Here is a 22,708-nt window from a genome sequence, read left to right as displayed (position 1 = left end):
CCCAGTGTAACACTTTAAACTGGATCAGGTTGAGCCTGGCGCAAGACGAGGAGGAATTAACCCTGCCCAGGGCGTCAGCCCACAGGCCCTCACCCAGCTCCTCCTCCCACTTGCCCTTCAGCTCCTCCACCGAGCCTTCCTCCGCCTCCTGCAGCTCCTGGTAAATCGCCGAGACCTTACCCTCCCCGACCCACACGCCCAAAACCACCCTGTCCTGTACCCTCCGGGCCGGCAGCTGCGGGAATTCCCCTACCTGCCTCCTCACGAACGCCCGAACCTGCAGATACCTGAAGGCATTCCCCGGGGGTAACCCAAATTTCTCCTCCAGCGCCCTCAGACTGGCAAAAGTCCCATCGAGGAATAAATCGCCCATCCTTTTAATTCCCGCCCCGTTCCAGCTCAGGAACCCACCATCTATCCTCCCTGGAACGAACCCATGGTTACGCAGCTCCAGTTTAACATGGTCATTTTCAGGAACCTAACCTTGACGGAGGCGGCACTCGCTTAGTACCGCACTGGGGGTGGCCCCATTGTCTGCTTGAGAATGTGCGGACGGACGTGAATGCACAGTCCTCGGACTCAGAGGCCGCCTATCGAACCACGGCTGATTAATGACGAAAATGTTGCCTGGCCGTGCCAAGGACGCCACAGGTCGTCTGGGAGAGAAGTAGCTGGTTGAGAATCGGAGGTGGCTAATCTGTGACTCCCGCTCTCCCCGCCCCAGGGTCTGCTTCGTAGACTGTAGCAGGATGCAGCTGGATCAACAGTGGGGGGGGGTGCGGCGTTGTGACTCCAGAATCTCAGGTGCTTCCTGATCAACACAGGAAGAAGGAAAGTTCAGGAGCTAGGTTTACTGTCAGACGTCAAAACTGTCGCCGCGTCGGAACTCTCCAACTGTGCAGGGACGTGAGGAGGTCCATTTGAGGATGGGGAGGGAGAAGATGGTCGAAATGAGGGTGAGGCTCTCAATAGTCTTCTTCACCGCCTCCCCTTATTCTGAGGGAGGAGGTTAACCAGGGTCCCTGGGAGTGTTTGATGGGGACAGTGCAGAGGGAGCTTTACTCTGTATCTAACCCCGTGCTGTACCTGTCCTGGGAGTGTTTGATGGGGACAGTGTAGAGGGAGCTTTACTCTGTATCTAACCCCGTGCTGTACCTGTCCTGGGAGTGTTTGATGGGGACAGTGTAGAGGGAGCTTTACTCTGTATCTAACCCCGTGCTGTACCTGTCCTGGGAGTGTTTGATGGGGACAGTGTAGAGGGAGCTTTAATCTGTATCTAACCCCGTGCTGTACCTGTCCTGGGAGTGTTTGATGGGGACAGTGTAGAGGGAGCTTTACTCTGTACCTAACCCCATGCTGTACCTGTCCTGGGAATGTTTGATGGGGACAGTGTAGAGGGAGCTTTACTCTGTATCTAACCCCGTGCTGTACCTGTCCTGGGAGTGTTTGATGGGGACAGTGTAGAGGGAGCTTTACTCTGTACCTACCCCGTGCTGTACCTGTCCTGGGAATGTTTGATGGGGACAGCGTAGAGGGAGCTTTACTCTGTATCTAACACCGTGCTGTACCTGTCCTGGGAGTGTTTGATGGGGACAGTGTAGAGGGAGCTTTACTCTGTATCTAACACCGTGCTGTACCTGTCCTGGGAGTGTTTGATGGGGACAGTGTAGAGGGAGCTTTACTCTGTACCTAACCCCATGCTGTACCTGTCCTGGGAATGTTTGATGGGGACAGTGTAGAGGGAGCTTTACTCTGTATCTAACACCGTGCTGTACCTGTCCTGGGAGTGTTTGATGGGGACAGTGTAGAGGGAGCTTTACTCTGTACCTACCCCGTGCTGTACCTGTCCTGGGAATGTTTGATGGGGACAGCGTAGAGGGAGCTTTACTCTGTATCTAACACCGTGCTGTACCTGTCCTGGGAGTGTTTGATGGGGACAGTGTAGAGGGAGCTTTACTCTGTATCTAACACCGTGCTGTACCTGTCCTGGGAGTGTTTGATGGGGACAGTGTAGAGGGAGCTTTACTCTGTACCTACCCCGTGCTGTACCTGTCCTGGGAATGTTTGATGGGGACAGCGTAGAGGGAGCTTTACTCTGTATCTAACACCGTGCTGTACCTGTCCTGGGAGTGTTTGATGGGGACAGTGTAGAGGGAGCTTTACTCTGTATCTAACCCCGTGCTGTACCTGTCCTGGGAGTGTTTCATGGGGACAGTGTAGAGGGAGCTTTACTCTGTATCTAACCCCGTGCTGTACCTGTCCTGGGAGTGTTTGATGGGGACAGTGTAGAGGGAGCTTTACTCTGTACCTACCCCGTGCTGTACCTGTCCTGGGAATGTTTGATGGGGACAGCGTAGAGGGAGCTTTACTCTGTATCTAACACCGTGCTGTACCTGTCCTGGGAGTGTTTGATGGGGACAGTGTAGAGGGAGCTTTACTCTGTATCTAACACCGTGCTGTACCTGTCCTGGGAGTGTTTGATGGGGACAGTGTAGAGGGAGCTTTACTCTGTACCTAACCCCATGCTGTACCTGTCCTGGGAATGTTTGATGGGGACAGTGTAGAGGGAGCTTTACTCTGTATCTAACACCGTGCTGTACCTGTCCTGGGAGTGTTTGATGGGGACAGTGTAGAGGGAGCTTTACTCTGTACCTACCCCGTGCTGTACCTGTCCTGGGAATGTTTGATGGGGACAGCGTAGAGGGAGCTTTACTCTGTATCTAACACCGTGCTGTACCTGTCCTGGGAGTGTTTGATGGGGACAGTGTAGAGGGAGCTTTACTCTGTATCTAACACCGTGCTGTACCTGTCCTGGGAGTGTTTGATGGGGACAGTGTAGAGGGAGCTTTACTCTGTACCTACCCCGTGCTGTACCTGTCCTGGGAATGTTTGATGGGGACAGCGTAGAGAGAGCTTTACTCTGTATCTAACACCGTGCTGTACCTGTCCTGGGAGTGTTTGATGGGGACAGTGTAGAGGGAGCTTTACTCTGTATCTAACCCCGTGCTGTACCTGTCCTGGGAGTGTTTCATGGGGACAGTGTAGAGGGAGCTTTCCTCTGTACCTAACCCGGTGCTGTACCTGTCCTGGGAATGTTTGATGGGGACAGTGTAGAGGGAGCTTTACTCTGTATCTAACCCGGTGCTGTACCTGTCCTGGGAATGTTTGATGGGGACAGTGTAGAGGGAGCTTTTCTCTGTATCTTACCCCGTGCTGTCCCTGTCCTGGGAGTGTTTGATGGGGACAGTGTAGAGGGAGCTTTACTCTATATCTAACCCCGTGCTGTACCTGTCCTGGGAGTGTTTAATGAGGACAGTGTAGAGGGAGCTTTACTCTGTATCTCACCCCGTGCTGTACCTGTCCTGGGAGTGTTTGATGGGGACAGTGTAGAGGGAGCTTTACTCTGTGTCTAACCCCGTGCTGTACCTGGCCTGGGAGTGTTTGATGGGGACAGTGTAGAGGGAGCTTTACTCTGTATCTAACACCGTGCTGTACCTGTCCTGGGAGTGTTTGATGGGGACAGTGTAGAGGGAGCTTTACTCTGTACCTACCCCGTGCTGTACCTGTCCTGGGAGTGTTTGATGGGGACAGTGTAGAGGGAGCTTTACTCTGTACCTACCCCGTGCTGTACCTGTCCTGGGAATGTTTGATGGGGACAGCTTGGAGGGAGCTTTACTCTGTATCTAACACCGTGCTGTACCTGTCCTGGGAGTGTTTGATGGGGACAGTGTAGAGGGAGCTTTACTCTGTATCTAACACCGTGCTGTACCTGTCCTGGGAGTGTTTGATGGGGACAGTGTAGAGGGAGCTTTACTCTGTACCTACCCCGTGCTGTACCTGTCCTGGGAATGTTTGATGGGGACAGCGTAGAGGGAGCTTTACTCTGTATCTAACACCGTGCTGTACCTGTCCTGGGAGTGTTTGATGGGGACAGTGTAGAGGGAGCTTTACTCTATATCTAACCCCGTGCTGTACCTGGCCTGGGAGTGTTTGATGGGGACAGTGTAGAGGGAGCTTTACTCTGTATCTAACCCGTGCTGTACCTGTCCTGGGAATGTTTGATGGGGACAGCGTAGAGGGAGCTTTACTCTGTATCTAACACCGTGCTGTACCTGTCCTGGGAGTATTTGATGGGGACAGTGTAGAGGGAGCTTTACTCTGTATCTAACACCGTGCTGTACCTGTCCTGGGCGTGTTTGATGGGGACAGTGTAGAGGGAGCTTTACTCTATACCTACCCCGTGCTGTACCTGTCCTGGGAATGTTTGATGGGGACAGCGTAGAGGGAGCTTTACTCTGTATCTAACACCGTGCTGTACCTGTCCTGGGAGTGTTTGATGGGGACAGTGTAGAGGGAGCTTTACTCTGTATCTAACCCCGTGCTGTACCTGTCCTGGGAGTGTTTCATGGGGACAGTGTAGAGGGAGCTTTCCTCTGTACCTAACCCGGTGCTGTACCTGTCCTGGGAATGTTTGATGGGGACAGTGTAGAGGGAGCTTTACTCTGTATCTAACCCGGTGCTGTACCTGTCCTGGGAATGTTTGATGGGGACAGTGTAGAGGGAGCTTTTCTCTGTATCTTACCCCGTGCTGTCCCTGTCCTGGGAGTGTTTGATGGGGACAGTGTAGAGGGAGCTTTACTCTATATCTAACCCCGTGCTGTACCTGTCCTGGGAGTGTTTAATGAGGACAGTGTAGAGGGAGCTTTACTCTGTATCTCACCCCGTGCTGTACCTGTCCTGGGAGTGTTTGATGGGGACAGTGTAGAGGGAGCTTTACTCTGTGTCTAACCCCGTGCTGTACCTGGCCTGGGAGTGTTTGATGGGGACAGTGTAGAGGGAGCTTTACTCTGTATCTAACCCGTGCTGCACCTGTCCTGGGAGTGTTTGATGGGGACAGTGTAGAGGGAGCTTTACTCTGTATCTAACCCTGTGCTGTACCTGTCCTGGGAGTGTTTGATGGGGACAGTGTAGAGGGAGCTTTACTCTGTATCTAACCCCGAGCTGTACCTGTCCTGGGAGTGTTTGATGGGGACAGTGTAGAGGGAGCTTTACTCTGTATCTAACCCCGTGCTGTACCTGTCCTGGGAGTGTTTGATGGGGACAGTGTAGAGGGAGCTTTACTCTGTGTGGTAGTATGCATTAGGGGTCATGTGGGACTGTGAAGCCATGATGTCATTGGCTGACAGATCCCGGGTCCTGGTTGGACGTTGACCTCTAGCTCCGCCCTGAAGGAGGAGTATAAGTACCTGGAGTCCTCCCCCGCAGGCAGTCTACTACTGAACTGCGGGGGAAACAGTCACGCTTAATAAAGCCTCATCGACCTCACTCTATTTGTCTCTCGGAGTCTTTGTGCGCTACAATTTATTAAGCGTGACTAAAGGACTATGGAGCTCAGGATCATCCCGGAATGCCTGAGGATCAGCCCCCACGCAGTGAACGCGGCAGCAGCTTTCAAGCACTGGCAGACTTGTTTTGAGGCCTACCTCAGAACGGCCACCGGCCGGGTCACAGAAGACCAAAAACTACAGGTCCTGCATTCGAGGTTAAGCACGGAGATTTTCTCCCTCATCGAAGACGCAGAGGATTTCCAGACGGCGTTCGCAGCACTGAAAAGTCTCTATGTCCGCCCAGTAAACCAGATCTACGCTCGCTACCAACTCGCAACGAGACGGCAAAGTCCCGGAGAATCGATGGACGAGTTCTACGCCTCGCTACTAATTTTGGGACGGGCCTGCAGCTGCCCGTCGGTGAACGCAAATGAACACACGGACATGTTAATGCGTGATGCTTTTGTGGCAGGTATGAACTCCTCCCAAATCCGCTAAAGACTTCTAGAAAAAGAGTTGCTAGGACTCTCAGAGGCACGGGCCCTAGCAGCCTCCCTAGACGTGGCCGCGCGAAATACCCGCGCCTGTGGCCCCGACCGCGCGGCAGCCCATTGGGCTCCGTACGTACCCGTCGCGACAAACCCACCCCCCCCCCCGGACACCCCACAGGCTTGCGCGGTCCAAACGCCAAGTCGCACCGGGGGCGCCCGCTGCTATTTCTGCGGCCAGGCGAAACACCCCCGGCAGTGCTGCCCGGCCCGCGCAGCGATCTGCAAGAGCTGCGGAAAAAAGGGCCATTTCGCGGTTGTGTGCCGGTCCCGCGAGGTCGCCGCTGTCCCGGGAGAACAGGGAGCCCTGCACGCCGCTTACGCTCCCCAACCCCCCCAGCGCCCCATGTACGACCCGCAGGCACAGCCACTCTGGGTCCCGACCACCGCGGTCCCGGGAGAACAGGGAGCCCAGCACGCTGCTTACGCTCCCCAACCCCCCCCCCCCCGCGCCCCATGTATGACCCGCTGGCGCTACCACTTTGGGTCCCGACCACCGCTCTCCCCGGAGAAGAGGGAGTTCTGCGCGTCTCTAACGCCCCCCAAACCCCCCCCACCGCGCCCCACGTATGACCCGCCGGCGCTACCAATTTGGGTCCCGATCACCGCTGTCCCCTGAGATGAGGGAGCCCCGCGCATTCCTAACGCTCCCCAACCCCCCCAGCGCCCCATGTGCGACCCGCAGACGCCGCCATTTTGGGTCCCGGCCACCACGAGGGGAGGAAGGGCGCCGCCATCTTGGACCACCCCAGACCTGTACGACGCATGGGGGCGGCCATTTTGTCCACCCCCGCCGCCATCTTGTGACCCCCCAGCCATGTGCGATGCATGGGGGCAGCCATTTTGTTCACCCCCGACGCCATCTTGGACGGCAACAACGGACCCCAGTGTCGACGGCTCCACGGGGTTCGAAGAAGACGCTCAACTACTACAACCACGTCTCGCTTCAATAACGCTGGACCAAGTTCGGCCCCGGACACTCTAGACGACGACGACAACGGTGCTGATAAACGGGCACGAGACACCATGCCTAGTCGACTCCGGGAGCACGGAGAGCTTTATCCACCCCGACACGGTAAGACGCTGTTCTTTGACCACCCATCCCAGCGCACAAAAGATTTCCCTAGCTGCAGGATCCCACTCCGTACAGTTCAAAGGCTTCTGCATAGTGACCCTAACGGTGCAGGGGAGGGAGTTCAGAAACTACAGGCTCTACGTCCTTCCCCAACTCTGCGCCCCCACATTACTAGGATTAGACTTCCAGTGCAATCTACAGAGCCTAACCTTCAAATTCAGCGGCCCAATACCCCCACTCACTATCTGCGGCCTCACAACCCTCCAGGTGCAACCCCCGTCCTTGTTTGCAAACCTCACCCCGGATTGCAAACCCGTCGCCACTAGGAGCAGACGGTACAGCGCCCAGGACCGGACCTTCATTCGGTCTGAAGTCCAGCGGCTACTAAAGGAAGGCAGAATCCAGGCCAGCAATAGTCCCTGGAGAGCACAGGTGGTAGTAGTAAAGACAGGGGAGAAGCAAAGGATGGTCATAGACTATAGCCAGACCATCACCAGGTACACACAACTAGACGCGTACCCTCTCCCCCGCATATCCGATATGGTCAATCGGATTGCCCAATATAAAGTCTTCTCCACCGTGGACCTCAAGTCCGCCTACCATCAGCTCCCCATCCGCCCAAGTGACCGCAAGTACACAGCCTTCGAGGCAGACGGGCGATTATACCATTTCCTAAGGGTCCCATTTGGCGTCACAAACGGGGTCTCGGTCTTCCAACGAGAGATGGACCGAATGGTTGATCAACACGGGTTGCGGGCCACGTTCCCGTATCTCGACAATGTAACCATCTGTGGCCACGATCAGCAGGACCACGACGCCAACCTCCAAAAATTCCTCCAGACCGCTAAAGCCTTGAACCTCACGGAAAACGAGGACAAGTGCGTTTTTAGCACCAACCGGCTAGCCATCCTGGGCTACGTAGTGCGCAATGGGATAATAGGCCCCGGCCCCGAACGTATGCGCGCCCTCATGGAATTTCCCCTCCCACACTGCTCATAAGCCCTAAAACGCTGCCTGGGGTTCTTTTCATACTACGCCCAGTGGGTCCCCCAGTACGCAGACAAGGCCCGCCCCCTAATACAGACCACGACCTTCCCTCTGTCGACAGAGGCTTGCCAGGCCTTCAGCAGCATCAAAGCGGATATCGCAAAGGCCACGATGCACGCCATCGACGAGTCCCTCCCCTTCCAGGTCGAGAGCGACGCCTCCGACGTAGCTCTAGCGGCCACCCTTAACCAAACGGGCAGACCCGTGGCCTTTTTCTCCCGAACCCTCCACGCTTCAGAAATCCGCCACTCCTCAGTGGAAAAGGAAGCCCAAGCCATAGTGGAAGCTGTGCGACATTGGAGGCATTACCTGGCCGGCAGGAGATTCACTCTCCTCACGGACCAACGGTCGGTAGCCTTCATGTTCGATAATGCACAGCGGGGCAAAATTAAAAACGACAAGATCTTAAGGTGGAGGATCGAGCTCTCCACCTTCAACTACGAGATCTTGTATCGTCCCGGAAAGCTGAACGAGCCGTCCGATGCCCTATCCCGCGGCACATGTGCCAACGCACAAATTAACCGCCTCCAAACCCTCCACGAGGACCTCTGCCACCCGGGGGTCACTCGGTTTTACCACTTTATCAAGTCCCGCAACCTCCCATACTCCTTAGAGGAGGTCCGTACAGTCACAAGGAACTGCCACATCTGAGCAGAGTGCAAACCGCAATTTTTCAGGCCGGATGGTGCGCACCTGATTAAGGCTTCCCGCCCCTTTGAACGCCTTAATCTGGATTTCAAAGGACCCCTCCCCTCCACCGACCGCAACATATACTTCCTTAATGTGGTGGACGAGTACTCCCGCTTCCCATTCGCCATCCCCTGTTCTGACATGACCGTGGCCACAGTCATTAAAGCCCTGAACACCATATTCACACTGTTCGGTTGCCCCGCATATGTCCACAGCGACAGGGGGTCCTCCTTCATGAGTGACGAGCTGCGCCAGTTCCTGCTCAGCAACGGGATAGCCTCGAGCAGGACGATCAGCTACAACCCCCGGGGGAACGGGCAAGTAGAGAGGGAGAATGGCACGGTCTGGAAGACCGTCCTACTGGCCCTACGGTCCAGGGACCTCCCAGTTTCACGGTGGGAGGAGGTCCTTCCGGACGCCCTCCACTCCATCCGGTCACTACTGTGTACTAGCACTAACCAAACGCCTCATGAGCGCCTCCTTGTCTTCCCCAGGAAGTCCTCCTCTGGAACGTCGCTGCCGACCTGGCTGGCGGCCCCAGGACCCATCTTGCTCCGAAAGCACGTGCGGGCGCACAAGTCGGACCCGTTGGTCGAAAGGGTTCACCTCCTCCACGCGAACCCGCAGTACGCTTATGTGGAGTACCCCGACGGCCGACAGGACACGGTCTCTCTGCGAGATCTGGCGCCCGCCGGCAACACACACACCCCCCCGACACCAATCACCCAACCCCCCCCTTCCCGCCACCGCCGCACCCCGCGACCGCCCCCTTCCCAGAAGGATCAGTCCTCCTCTCAGGCTCTACCAGGAATGAAGCCCAAGCTTAAACCGTAAGGCTCCCGGAGACGACAACACCGGAACAAGCACCACCACCACCACCGGGGCCGAGGCGATCGACACGGACGACCAGACCGCCCGACCGACTCGTGGCGTCGATCTAACAGTACAATGTGGACTTTTAACGAGAACATTTTGTCTTTTCCTGACGATTACTGCAAATAGTTCGAAACAAAAAAAACCTTGTACATACTGTAATAACATGCGAAAGTTTTCCTCCCAGGACCAGCCTTGTAAACCCTTACCACCATGCGAAGCATCACCCCGCCGGATTCATTTTTAACAAGGGGTGAATGTGGTAGTATGCATTAGGGGTCATGTGGGACTGTGAAGCCGTGATGTCATTGGCTGACAGATCCCGGGTCCCGGTTGGCCGTTGACCTATAGCTCCGCCATGAAGGCGGAGTATAAGAACCAGGAGTCCTCCCCCGCAGGCCAGTCTGCTACTGAACTGCGGGGGAAACAGTCACGCTTAATAAAGCCTCATCAACTTCACTCTATTCGTCTCTCGGAGTCTTTGTGCGCTACACTCTGTATCTAACCCCGTGCTGTACCTGTCCTGGGAGTGTTTGATGGGGACAGTGTAGAGGGAGCTTTACTCTGTATCTAACCCCGTGCTGTACCTGTCCTGGGAGTGTTTGATGGGGACAGTGTAGAGGGAGCTTTACTCTGTACCTAACCCCGTGCTGTACCTGTCCTGGGAGTGTTTGATGGGGACTGTGTGGAGGGAGCTTTACTCTGTACCTATCTTTCCAAGAGCCGGTGCAGGCTCGATGGGCCGAATGGCCTCCTTCTGCACTGTAAATTCTATGATCTATGATCTATGAACCCCGTGCTGTACCTGTCCTGGGAGTGTTTGATGGGGACAGTGTAGAGGGAGCTTTACTCTGTATCTAACCCCGTGCTGTACCTGTCCTGGGAGTGTTTGATGGGGACAGTGTAGAGGGAGCTTTACTCTCTATCTAACCCCGTGCTGTACCTGTCCTTGGAGTGTTTGATGGGGACAGTGTAGAGGGAGCTTTACTCTGTATCTAACCCCGTGTTGTACCTGTCCTGGGAGTGTTTGATGGGGACAGTGTAGAGGGAGCTTTACTCTGTATCTAACCCCGTGCTGTACCTGTCCTGGGAGTGTTTGATGGGGACAGTGTAGAGGGAGCTTTACTCTGTATCTAACCCCGTGCTGTACCTGTCCTGGGAGTGTTTGATGGGGACAGTGTAGAGGGAGCTTTACTCTGTATCTAACCCCGTGCTGTCCCTGTCCTGGGAGTGTTTGATGAGTGGGAGGGGGGATTGCGGGAGAGTGTGGTGGGTTTATTAATTCCATGAGCTCGAACCGCTTCTCTTTTTTTGAGTAAAGAAAGCTTGAGATTCTCTCAGGGGTGATATTTTTCAGTAATATCATTGTTCGCAGTCAATCTGTGAGAAGAACATTTTAATACTTAATCTTTCTCTGCTGTTCCTGTAAGTGAAAATATTTTATTAATGGAATAATAAAGTGAACTTCAATCCGCAATAATGTTGGTGATGTGCTGGTTGCAGAATCTCCGGGGAAGAACTCACTACGCTTCAATCTTCTAGGAGGGCATTGAAGATGGTGCCAGGCGGCAGGCTTTTCCGTTCCGGGGATGGGTTAAATTGTTGTGGCGGGGGTTATTGTCGAGGCAGTAGACATGAACATTAGAGGCCGAACAGGGGCAAATCCTTCCCTTCGCACCATGATTTCCTTAATCAGTCCGTCGCTCAGTATTCCATCGTTCCCACATCTTCAGAATCCGCCGCTTTTTATCTCCCTCACCTGCCTCGGTGGCGACAAACATGCGAGAGGACACACGGCCCTCGCAGTTTGGGACAGGCCGCGTGAGAGGCGGTGTTCAGTACACGACCGTCCCGGTTATTAATAGTGGCTGGCAGACACTCGTTCTGTCAGCGAGTCCGGAGATCTCGGCAGCTCCCACACCTCAGGAAGGGTCACAATCGAAGGAGCGTGCCGTGGATCCCTCCTGGCCCGCCCCACCCCGCCACCCCTCCCCGAAACGTGACAGCTTGACTGAGTACCTTAGAGCCTCCTCCGCTGCCCGCACCCTCACTCGCATCAAAGCCCCTCATCATCTGAGCTCGCTGCCCTACACCGACCCGCAGTCCAGCTGTACCCCGATTTTAATACACGCGTCCTTTTTGTTTTTATATCCTCCCACGTTCTCGTGACCCCCACCATCTTTATATCGCAACATCCCCCAGCCCTTTACACCCCTCCCAGATCTCAGCGCTCCTCCAATTCCGACCTCTTGCACACGCAGCCCCCACCACCACCACCACCAATTCCCGTCGCCGTGCTTTCCGCTGCTCGGGACACTAAACTCTGAAATTCCCTCTCTGCTTCTCTCCCTCCCACTCTCCCTCCCTTCCTCTCTCTCTCCTTCCCTCTCTGCTTCTCTCCCTCTCTCCCTCCCACTCTCCCTCCCTTCCTCTCTCTCTCCTTCCCTCTCTGCTTCTCTCCCTCTCTCCCTCCCACTCTCCCTCCCTTCCTTCCCTCTCTGCTTCTCTCCCTCTCTCCCTCCCACTCTCCCTCCCTTCCTCTCTCTCTCCTTCCCTCTCTGCTTCTCTCCCTCTCTCCCTCCCACTCTCCCTCCCTTCTTCTCTCTCTCCTTCCCTCTCTGCTTCTCTCCCTCTCTCCCTCCCACTCTCCCTCTCCCTCCCTTCCTCTCCCTCTCCTTCCCTCTCTGCTTCTCTCCCTCCCACTCTCCCTCCCTTCCTCTCTCTCTCCTTCCCTCTCTGCTTCTCTCCCTCTCTCCCTCCCACTCTCCCTCTCCCTCCCTCCCTCTCCCTCGCCTTCCCTCTCTGCTTCACATAAGAACATACGAACTAGGAGCAGGAGTCGGCCATCTGGCCCCTCGAGCCTGCTCCGCCATTCAATGAGATCATGGCTGATCTTTTGTGGACTCAGCTCCACTCTCCGGCCCGTACACCATATCCCCGAATCCCTTTATTCTTTAGAAAGGCATCTATCCTTTTTCTTAAAAACGTTTACAGAAGGAGCCTCAACTGCTTCACTGGGCAAGGAATTCCAGAGATTCACAACCCTTTGGGTGAAGATGTTCCTCCTAAACTCCGTCCTAAATCTACTTCCCCTTATTTTGAGGCTATGCCCCCTAGTTCTGCTTTCACCCGCCAGTGGAAACAACCTGCCCGCATCTATCCTATCTATTCCCTTCATAATTTTATATGTTTCAATAAGATCCCCCCGCATCCGTCTAAACTCCAATGAGTACAGTCCCAGTCTACTCAACCTCTCCTCATAATCCAACCCCTTCAGCTCTGGGATTAACCTAGTGAATCTCCTCTGCACACCCTCCAGTGCCAGTACGTCCTTTCTCAAGTAAGGAGACCAAAACTGAACACAATACTCCCGATGTGGCCTCACTAAAACCTTAAACAATTGCAGCATAACCTCCCTAGTCTTGAACTCCATCCCTCTAGCAATGAAAGACAAAACTCGATTAGCCTTCTTAATCACCTGTTGCACCTGCACACCAACTTTTTGCGACTCGTGCACTAGCACACCCAGGTCCCTCTGCACAGCAGCATGTTTTAACATCTTACCGTTTAAATAATAATCCATTCTGCTGTTATTCCTCCCAAAATGGATAGCCTCACACTTGGCAACATTGAATTCCATCTGCCAGACCCTAGCCCATTCACCTAACCTATCCAAATCCCTCTGCAGACTTCCGGTATCCTCTGCACTTTTTGCTTTGCCACTCATCTTAGTGCCGTCTGCAAACTTGGACACATTGCACTTGGTCCCCAACTCCAAATCATCTATGTAAATTGTGAACAACTGCGGGCCCAACACTGATCCTTGAGGGACCCCACTAGTTACAGGTTGCCAACCAGAGAAACACCCATTTATCCCCACTCTTTGCTTTCTATTAATTAACCAATCCTCTATCCATGCTACTACTTTCCCCTTAATGCCATGCATCTTTATCTTATGCAACAACCTTTTGTGTGGCACCTTGTCAAAAGCTTTCTGGAAATCCAGGTATACCACATCCATTGGCTCCCCGTTATCTACTGCACTGGTAACGTCCTCAAAAAATACTACCAAATTAGTCAGACACGACCTATCCTTTGTGAACCCATGCTGCGTCTGCCCAATGGGACAATTTCCATCTAGATGCCTCGCTATTTCCTCCTTAATGATAGATTGCAGCATTTTCCCTACAACCGAAGTTAAGCTTACCGGCCTATAATTACCCGCTTTCTGCCAACCTCCTTTTTTAAACAGTGGTGTCACGTTTGCTACTTTCCAATCCGTCGGGACCACCCCAGAGTCTAGTGAATTTTGATAAATTATCACTAGTGCGTTTACAATTTCCCTAGCCATCTCTTTTAACACTCTGGGATGCATTCCATCAGGGCCAGGAGACTTGTCTACCTTTAGCCCCATTAGCTTGCCCAATACTGCCTCCTTAGTGATTACAATCATCTCAAGGTCCTCACCTATCATATCTTTATTTCCATCAGTCACTGGCATGTTATTTGTGTCCTCCACTGTCCAGACTGACCCAAAAACCCTGTTCAGCTCCTCAGCCAGTTCCCCGTCTCCTATTATTAAATCTCCCTTCTCATCTTCCAAAGGACCAATATTTACCTTAGCCACTCTTTTTTGTCTTATATATTTGTAGAAGCTTTTACTATCTGCTTTTATGTTCTGAGCCGGTTTACTTTCATAGTCTACCTTACTCTTCTTTGTGGCTTTTTTAGTAGCTTTCTGTTGTCCCCTAAAGACTTCCCAGTCCTCTAGTCTCCCACTAATTTTTGCCACTTTGTCTGTTTTTTCCTTCAATTTGATACTCTCCCTCACCTCCTTAGATATCCACGGTCGATTTTTCCCCTTTCTACCGTCTTTCTTTTTTGTCGGTATGAACCTTTTCTGAACACTGTGAAAGATCGCTCGGAAGGTTCTCCACTGCTCCTCAACTGCTCCAAGTCTACCTTAGCTAGTTCTTCTCTCGCTCTCTCTCCCTCCCTCTCTCCCTCCCTCTCCCTCCCTCTCTCCCTCCCTCTCCCTCTCCTTCCCTCTCTGCTTCGCTCTCTCTCTCCCACTCTCCTTTTCTCCCTCTTCCTCCCTCCCTCTCTCCTTCCCTCTCTGCTTTGCTCCCTCTCTCTCTCTCCCACTCTCCTTTCTTCCCTATCTCCCTCCATCTCCCTCTCCTTCCCTCTCTGCTTCGCTCTCTCTCTCTCTCCCACTCTCCTTTTCTCCCTCTCCCTTTCTCTTTCTCTCCTTCCCTCTCTGCTTCTCTCCCTCTCCCCCCCTCTCTCTCTCCTTCGCTCCCTCTCTCTCTCCCACTCTCCTTTCTTCCCTCTCCCTCCCTCTCTCCTTCCCTCCCGCTCTCTCCCACTCTCCTTTCCTCCCTCTCCCTCCCTTCCTCTCTCTCTCCTTCCCTCCCTCTCTGCTTCGCTCCCTCTCTCTCTCCTTTCCTCCCTTCCTTTCTCTCTCCTTCCCTCCCTTCCTTTCTCTCTCCTTCCCTCTTTGCTTCGCTCCCTCTCTTTCCTACTCTCCTTTCCTCCCTCTCTCCCTCCCCCTCTCCTTCCCTCTCTGCTTCGCTCACTCTCTCTCCCACTCTCCTTTCCTCCCTCTCCTTCCCTACTCTCCCTCCCTTCCTGCTTCGCTCCCTCTCTCTCCCTCCCTTCCTCCCACTCTCCTTTCCACCCTCTCCCCTTCCCTACTCTCCCTCCCTTCTTCCCTTCCCTCCCTCCCTCTCTTCTTCCCTCCCTCCACCCCCCCTCTCCGTTCCCCTCCCTCCTTCCCTTTCTCATTTGCTCATTCCGACTGAGAGGATTTATACACTTTTATAAACTTCGGAAAGGAGTTGGGGAACTATTTCGAGGAGTATGAACCTCGGGGATTTGAGGAGGAGGGAGCAGGGGGGATGGGGGGGATAGCTGGTACGAACACAATGTGTTGAATGGGCTGCTGTCTCGCTCTGACTCTGTTCTATAATCAGAGGATAGAGAAGAGCAGGAACTGCTAATAGCATGACCCTGCTTGACATCCACACTCCCTGCCAACCCCCACACGCTTCAAACAAACTCCCAGTAAGCTTGACCCCCACCAGCTTCCTGGAAACAAAGGCTTACTCGAGTGAGCAAAGACAACATGGAGAGCAAGAGACGGTTTATTCTGGCCGCTTTGCCCACCTGCCTATTCCTGGCAGACCCGTCCAACATTGGCCGGATTCCTGCCCGGATTCGCACCCTTCCCTTGGCCCCGCTCACACCCAGGCCCCCCACCCTGCTCCCTGAGCCCCCAGCGCCAGAATCTAAGCCAACCCTCCCCTCCGCAGTACCGAGGGAGTGCCGCACTGTATTATAACAACAATAATCGCTCATTGTCACAAGTAGGCTTCAATGAAGTTACTGTGAAAAGCCCCTAGTCGCCGCATCCCGGCGCCTGTTCGGGGAGGCCGGTACGGGGATTGAACCCGCGCTGCCGGCCTTGTTCCGCATCACAAGCCAGCTGTTTAGCCCACTGTGCTAAACCAGCCCCAATAACCCTTTTACTGTCACAAGTTTGAAGTTACTGTGAAAAGCTCCCAGTCGCCACATCCCGGCGCCTGTTCGGGTACGCTGAGGGAGAATTCAGAACGTCCGATTCACCCAACAAGCACGTCTTTCGGGACTTGTGGGAGGAAACCGGAGCGCCCGGAGGAAACCCGCGCGGACACGGGGGGGGAGGACGCGCAGGCTCCGCACAGACAGCGACCCAAGCCGGGAATCGAACCCGGGACCCTGGCGCTGTGAAGCAACAGTGCTAACCACCCTGCTACCGAGCCGCCCACGTGGAGAGGGGAACCTCAGATAACGCGGGAGCCAGAAAGAGAGCGTGGGACGTTTTTCAGTTTGCTGGGAATAGACTCAGTGGCGGGGGACACCTGCTGTGCGTGTAGCATTAACCTGGGGGGAATGTTGTCAGGAGTGGAGTGGGGGGAAGATGTGGGTTCTGGGCTGGAGTGGGGAGGGGGAGGGCGTGCGCAGGAAGAAGGTCCTCGTACTTCTTACATACCTGGATCTCCCTGGCATGGTAGGCGATGATCAGACCCAGCAGGATGAATGTGGACAGGCTGATAAGGCATTTCAGGGCGAGCGAATACATGGATTCCTGAAAGATAAGCATTAGGCTGTGATAAGCAACGTTGTCAGATCCGATTGTCACACAGCAGAGAGCTGGAGAAGGCTGCTAGTCTCCGGCACTCCATCCAGCAGAGTACACTCACCCCTCTCTTCAACACCAACAATGCTTGAAAAAAGCTGCTGGGATTGGCCCAGCCACATGTACACACCCGCACACAGCACTACTGGGATTGGCCCACACACACACACAGCTCTGCTGGGATCAGTGCACACACACACACACAGCTCTGCTGGGATCAGTGCACACACACACACACACAGCTCTGCTGGGATCAGTGCACACACACACACACACACACACACAGCTCTGCTGGGATCAGTGCACACACACACACACACACAGCTCTGCTGGGATCAGTGCACACACACACACACACACACACAGCTCTGCTGGGATCAGTGCACACACACACACAGCTCTGCTGGGATCAGTGCGCACACACACAGCTCTGCTGGGATCAGTGCACACACACACACACACAGCTCTGCTGGGATCAGTGCGCACACACACACACAGCTCTGCTGGGATCAGTGCACACACACACACAGCTCTGCTGGGATCAGTGCACACACACACAGCTCTGCTGGGATCAGTGCGCGCGCACACATACAGCTCTGCTGGGATCAGTGCGCACACACACACAGCTCAGCTGGGATCAGTGCACACACACACAGCTCTGCTGGGACCAGTGCGCACACACACACAGCTCTGCTGGGATCAGTGCACACACACACACACACACAGCTCTGCTGGGATCAGTGCACACACAAATACAGCTCTGCTGGGATCAGTGCACACACACACAGCTCTGCTGGGATCAGTGCGCGCACACACAGCTCTGCTGGGATCAGTGCGCACACACAGCTCTGCTGGGATCAGTGCACACACACACACAGCTCTGCTGGGATCAGTGCACACACACACATACAGCTCTGCTGGGACCAGTGCACACACACACACAGCTCTGCTGGGATCAGTGCAAACACACACACAGCTCTGCTGGGACCAGTGCACACACACACACACAGCTCTGCTGGGATCAGTGCACACGCACACACACACAGCTCTGCTGGGATCAGTGCGCACACACACAAACACACAGCTCTGCTGGGATCAGTGCACACACACACAGCTCTGCTGGGATCAGTGCACACACACACACACACAGCTCTGCTGGGATCAGTGCACACACACAGCTCTGCTGGGATCAGTGCACACACACAGCTCTGCTGGGATCAGTGCGCACACACACATACAGCTCTGCTGGGATCAGTGCACACACACACACACACAGCTCTGCTGGGATCAGTGCACACACACACACACACACAGCTCTGCTGGGATCAGTGCACACACACACACACACACAGCTCTGCTGGGATCAGTGCACACACACACACACAGCTCTGCTGGGATCAGTGCACACACACACACACAGCTCTGCTGGGATCAGTGCGCACACACACAGCTCTGCTGGGATCAGTGCACACACACACACACACAGCTCTGCTGGGATCAGTGCGCACACACACACACAGCTCTGCTGGGATCAGTGCACACACACACACAGCTCTGCTGGGATCAGTGCACACACACACAGCTCTGCTGGGATCAGTGCGCGCGCACACATACAGCTCTGCTGGGATCAGTGCGCACACACACACAGCTCTGCTGGGATCAGTGCACACACACACAGCTCTGCTGGGACCAGTGCGCACACACACACAGCTCTGCTGGGATCAGTGCACACACACACACACACAGCTCTGCTGGGATCAGTGCACACACAAATACAGCTCTACTGGGATCAGTGCACACACACACACAGCTCTGCTGGGATCAGTGCGCGCACACACAGCTCTGCTGGGATCAGTGCGCACACACAGCTCTGCTGGGATCAGTGCACACACACACACAGCTCTGCTGGGATCAGTGCACACACACACACAGCTCTGCTGGGATCAGTGCGCGCACACACATACAGCTCTGCTGGGATCAGTGCGCACACACACATCTCTGCTGGGACCAGTGCGCGCACACACACAGCTCTGCTGGGATCAGTGCACACACACACACACACACACACACACACAGCTCTGCTGGGATCAGTGCACACACACATACAGCTCTGCTGGGATCAGTGCACACACACACACAGCTCTGCTGGGATCAGTGCACACACACACACAGCTCTGCTGGGATCAGTGCACACACACAGCTCTGCTGGGATCAGTGCGCACACACACATACAGCTCTGCTGGGACCAGTGCACACACACACACACACACACACAGCTCTGCTGGGATCAGTGCAAACACACACACAGCTCTGCTGGGACCAGTGCACACACACACACACAGCTCTGCTGGGATCAGTGCACACGCACACACACACAGCTCTGCTGGGATCAGTGCACACACACACACACACAGCTCTGCTGGGATCAGTGCACACACACACACACAGCTCTGCTGGGATCAGTGCACACACACAGCTCTGCTGGGATCAGTGCACACACACACACAGCTCTGCTGGGATCAGTGCACACACACAGCTCTGCTGGGATCAGTGCACACACACACACACACACACAGCTCTGCTGGGATCAGTGCACACACACACACAGCTCTGCTGGGATCCAAACTCTCAAAAAGGAGGTCACTACAAACGTCATTCGAGGCAATGGGTCCCATGAGGACGGGGTTTGACAGGCCTATTGGTTAGTGAGCAGCAAGTCAAATATGTCTTTCGTTAATAGAGGAACCTCCTGTTAAGATTCGGGCTAATTAGGAATCGAGCCTTTGACGTTTATAGATCCATAAACATCCCTATTCTAGCCACTTCAGAGAAGCACAAGTTTCATTCAATTGCCAAGCCTCTCTGTCACTGTGGCCGAGCTGAACCCTCGCCCCGAGCATTCTAACCCGAGTTCCCATCTCGCTCTCCCTCCCGGATTCGACATGCAGTCTCGTCCCGGGCGTAACGCGGTCAGGGGAGGGAGAAAATGGCCGCTCCCGGCCTCCAGGCCGTGCGCGCGCGCCGTTTTCTCTTTCATGGCTGTGCGCAGGCCAGAATTGGTCGCCGCTGGACTCGTAATCCAGAAACCCAGGACTAATGCTCTGGGAACGCTGGTTCGAATACCACCAGGGCCGATGGTGGAATTTGAATTCAGTAGAAATTCCGGAATTAAAATTGTCACGTTGAGTGTCTCTTTAAGAAAGGTTTAGGGGTGGGGGGCAGCACGGTGGCGCAGTGGATTAGCCCTGCTGTCTCACGGTGGCGAGGTCCCAGGTTCGATCCCGGCTCTGGGTCACTGCCTGCACGTCTTTGGACTGTGGGAGGAAACCGGAGCACCCGGAGGAGACCCACGCAGACACGGGGAGGACGTGCAGACTCCTCACAGACAGTGACCCAAGCCGGGAATCGAACCTGGGACCCTGGAGCTGTGAAGCAACTGTGCTATCCACTGTGCTACCGCGCTGCCCCACGTAAAAGCTGTTTTAAAAGCTGTTCCAGTAAAAAGGCCCGTTGGTACTGGCTCACTGCTTTGGTAACTTTGAAGATAGAGTTGCTTTCCGGAAGGTGTTATTGAATTGGAACAGTTAAGGGGGAATTCATTCACTGTTACATACATAGATCACTGTAGCTGTGTGGTGGTTTTATGTTTGCAATTGATAAAAATTCTTGCTGTGTTTTCAAGATATAAAATATGCTAACTACTTTCTTAGAAAAACCCTAGTGTCTCGGAAGTCTGGGGCGGGATTCTGTGACCCTGAGGCTAAGTGTCGACGCCGTCGGAAACGCCATCGCGTTTCCCGACGGCATCAACGCGCCCTCAGGACGAGCAATTCTGGCCCCTCCGGGGGGCGGATTCTCCGCTCTGCGTCGGGGCGGCGTGGCGCGATTCACGCCGGTCGCGGGGATTCTTCCGGCCCGGCCGCGGGCCGAGAGAAACCCTCCCCTGAGGAATCACACCCGCGGTGAAGGCTCATCCTAGCCAGGTTCAACATACAGGTTGTACGTGAGGTGAACTCGACACCACACTTTGGAGTCTCTAAGCTCTGGCCCGTAGCAAAAGCCGGAGATGGAGGAGTTGAAATCCCAGCCCACGGAATGCGTGGCATGCCTAAATGGACAGGGTTGCAGTTATTTTAGTGACAGTCGCGCCGCTGCAATGCAGACAGTCTGCTTTCCCCGTCTGTGGCCAGAGCGGGGGGCCGTCCGCTCGGGAACTCTCTCCCCCCCCCCCCCCCCCCCCCCCGATGACAGAATGGCCAGCTGGCAGCAGATGGCCACTGTGCCCGTCGTCTCCGCGCCCCCATCCCCGCAGGAGAAATTTACCCCCTTCTCCCCGTGCAACCCCGCGCGCATTCTTCCCTTTTCAGCGAACAATCCGATCCCTCCTTTGGAACCCCGATTCCCAGGTTCGATTCCCGGCTTGGGTCACTGTCTGTGTTCGGAGTCTGCACGTCCTCCCCGTGTGTGCGTGGGTTTCCTCCGGGTGCTCCGGTTTCCTCCCACAGTCCAAGACGTGCAGGTTAGGTGGATTGGCCGTGCTAAATTGCCCCTTAGTGTCCAAAGATGTGCAGGTTAGGTGGATTGGCCGTGCTAAATTGTCCCTTAGTGTCCAAAGATGTGCAGGTTAGGTGGATTGGCCGTGCTAAATTGTCCCTTAGTGTCCAAAGATGTGCAGGTTAGGTGGATTGGCCGTGTTAAATTGCCCCTTAGTGTCCAAAGATGTGCAGGTTAGGTGGATTGGCCGTGCTAAATTGTCCCTTAGTGTCCAAAGATGTGCAGGTTAGGTGGATTGGCCGTGTTAAATTGCCCCTTAGTGTCCAAAGATGTACGGGTTAGGTGGATTGGCCGTGTTAAATTGTCCCTTAGTGTCCAAAGGTGTACAGGTTAGGTGGATTGGCCGTGCTAAATTGCCCCTTAGTGTCCAAAGGTGTGCAGGTTAGGTGGATTGGCCGTGCTAAATTGTCCCTTAGTGTCCAAAGATGTGCAGGTTAGGTGGATTGGCCGTGTTAAATTGTCCCTTAGTGTCCAAAGGTGTACAGGTTAGGTGGATTGGCCGTGCTAAATTGTCCCTTAGTGTCCAAAGATGTGCAGGTTAGGTGGATTGGCCGTGTTAAATTGCCCCTTAGTGTCCAAAGATGTGCAGGTTAGGTGGATTGGCCGTGTTAAATTGTCCCTTAGTGTCCAAAGGTGTACAGGTTAGGTGGATTGGCCGTGCTAAATTGTCCCTTAGTGTCCAAAGATGTGCAGGTTAGGTGGATTGGCCGTGCTAAATTGTCCCTTAGTGTCCAAAGATGTGCAGGTTAGGTGGATTGGCCGTGCTAAATTGCCCCTTAGTGTCCAAAGATGTGCGGGTTAGGTGGATTGGCCGTGCTAAATTGTCCCTTAGTGTCCAAAGATGTGCAGGTTAGGTGGATTGGCCGTGCTAAATTGCCCCTTAGTGTCCAAAGATGTGCAGGTTAGGTGGATTGGCCGTGCTAAATTGCCCCTTAGTGTCCAAAGATGTGCAGGTTAGGTGGATTGGCCGTGCTAAATTGCCCCTTAGTGTCCAAAGATGTGCAGGTTAGGTGGATTGGTCGTGTTAAATTGTCCCTTAGTGTCCAAAGGTGTACAGGTTAGGTGGATTGGCCATGCTAAATTGTCCCTTAGTGTCCAAAGATGTGCAGGTTAGATGGATTGGCCGCGCTAAATTGCCCCTTAGTGTTCAAAGATGTGTGGGTTAGGTGGATTGGCCGTGCTAAATTGTCCCTTAGTGTCCAAAGATGTACAGGTTAGATGGATTGGCCGCGCTAAATTGTCCCTTAGTGTCCAAAGATGTGCAGGTTAGGTGGATTGGCCGCGCTAATTTGCCCCTTAGTGTCCAAAGATGTGCAGGTTAGGTGGATTGGCCGCGCTAAATTGCCCCTTAGTGTCCTAAGATGTGTGGGTTAGGTGGATTGGCCGTGCTAAATTGTCCCTTAGTGTCCAAAGA

General features: G+C 54.3%; 1 protein-coding gene across 1 annotated transcript in view; it reads right to left on the bottom strand.

The window, feature by feature from the left end:
• Window positions 1-22,708, bottom strand: part of LOC140402981 (small conductance calcium-activated potassium channel protein 3-like) — a 224,792-nt gene that overhangs the window by 101,487 nt on the left and 100,597 nt on the right. Inside the window, exon 2 of the mRNA XM_072490633.1 lies at window positions 16,594-16,689. Coding sequence (XP_072346734.1) covers window positions 16,594-16,689 — 96 coding nt within the window. The remainder of the gene's footprint in view (window positions 1-16,593; window positions 16,690-22,708) is intronic.

Source organism: Scyliorhinus torazame, chromosome 26 (assembly GCF_047496885.1).
Source record: "Scyliorhinus torazame isolate Kashiwa2021f chromosome 26, sScyTor2.1, whole genome shotgun sequence".
NCBI lineage: Eukaryota > Metazoa > Chordata > Chondrichthyes > Carcharhiniformes > Scyliorhinidae > Scyliorhinus > Scyliorhinus torazame.
The sequence above is the reverse complement of the archived record's forward strand: the minus strand, read 5'-3'. Positions and strand labels throughout refer to the sequence as shown.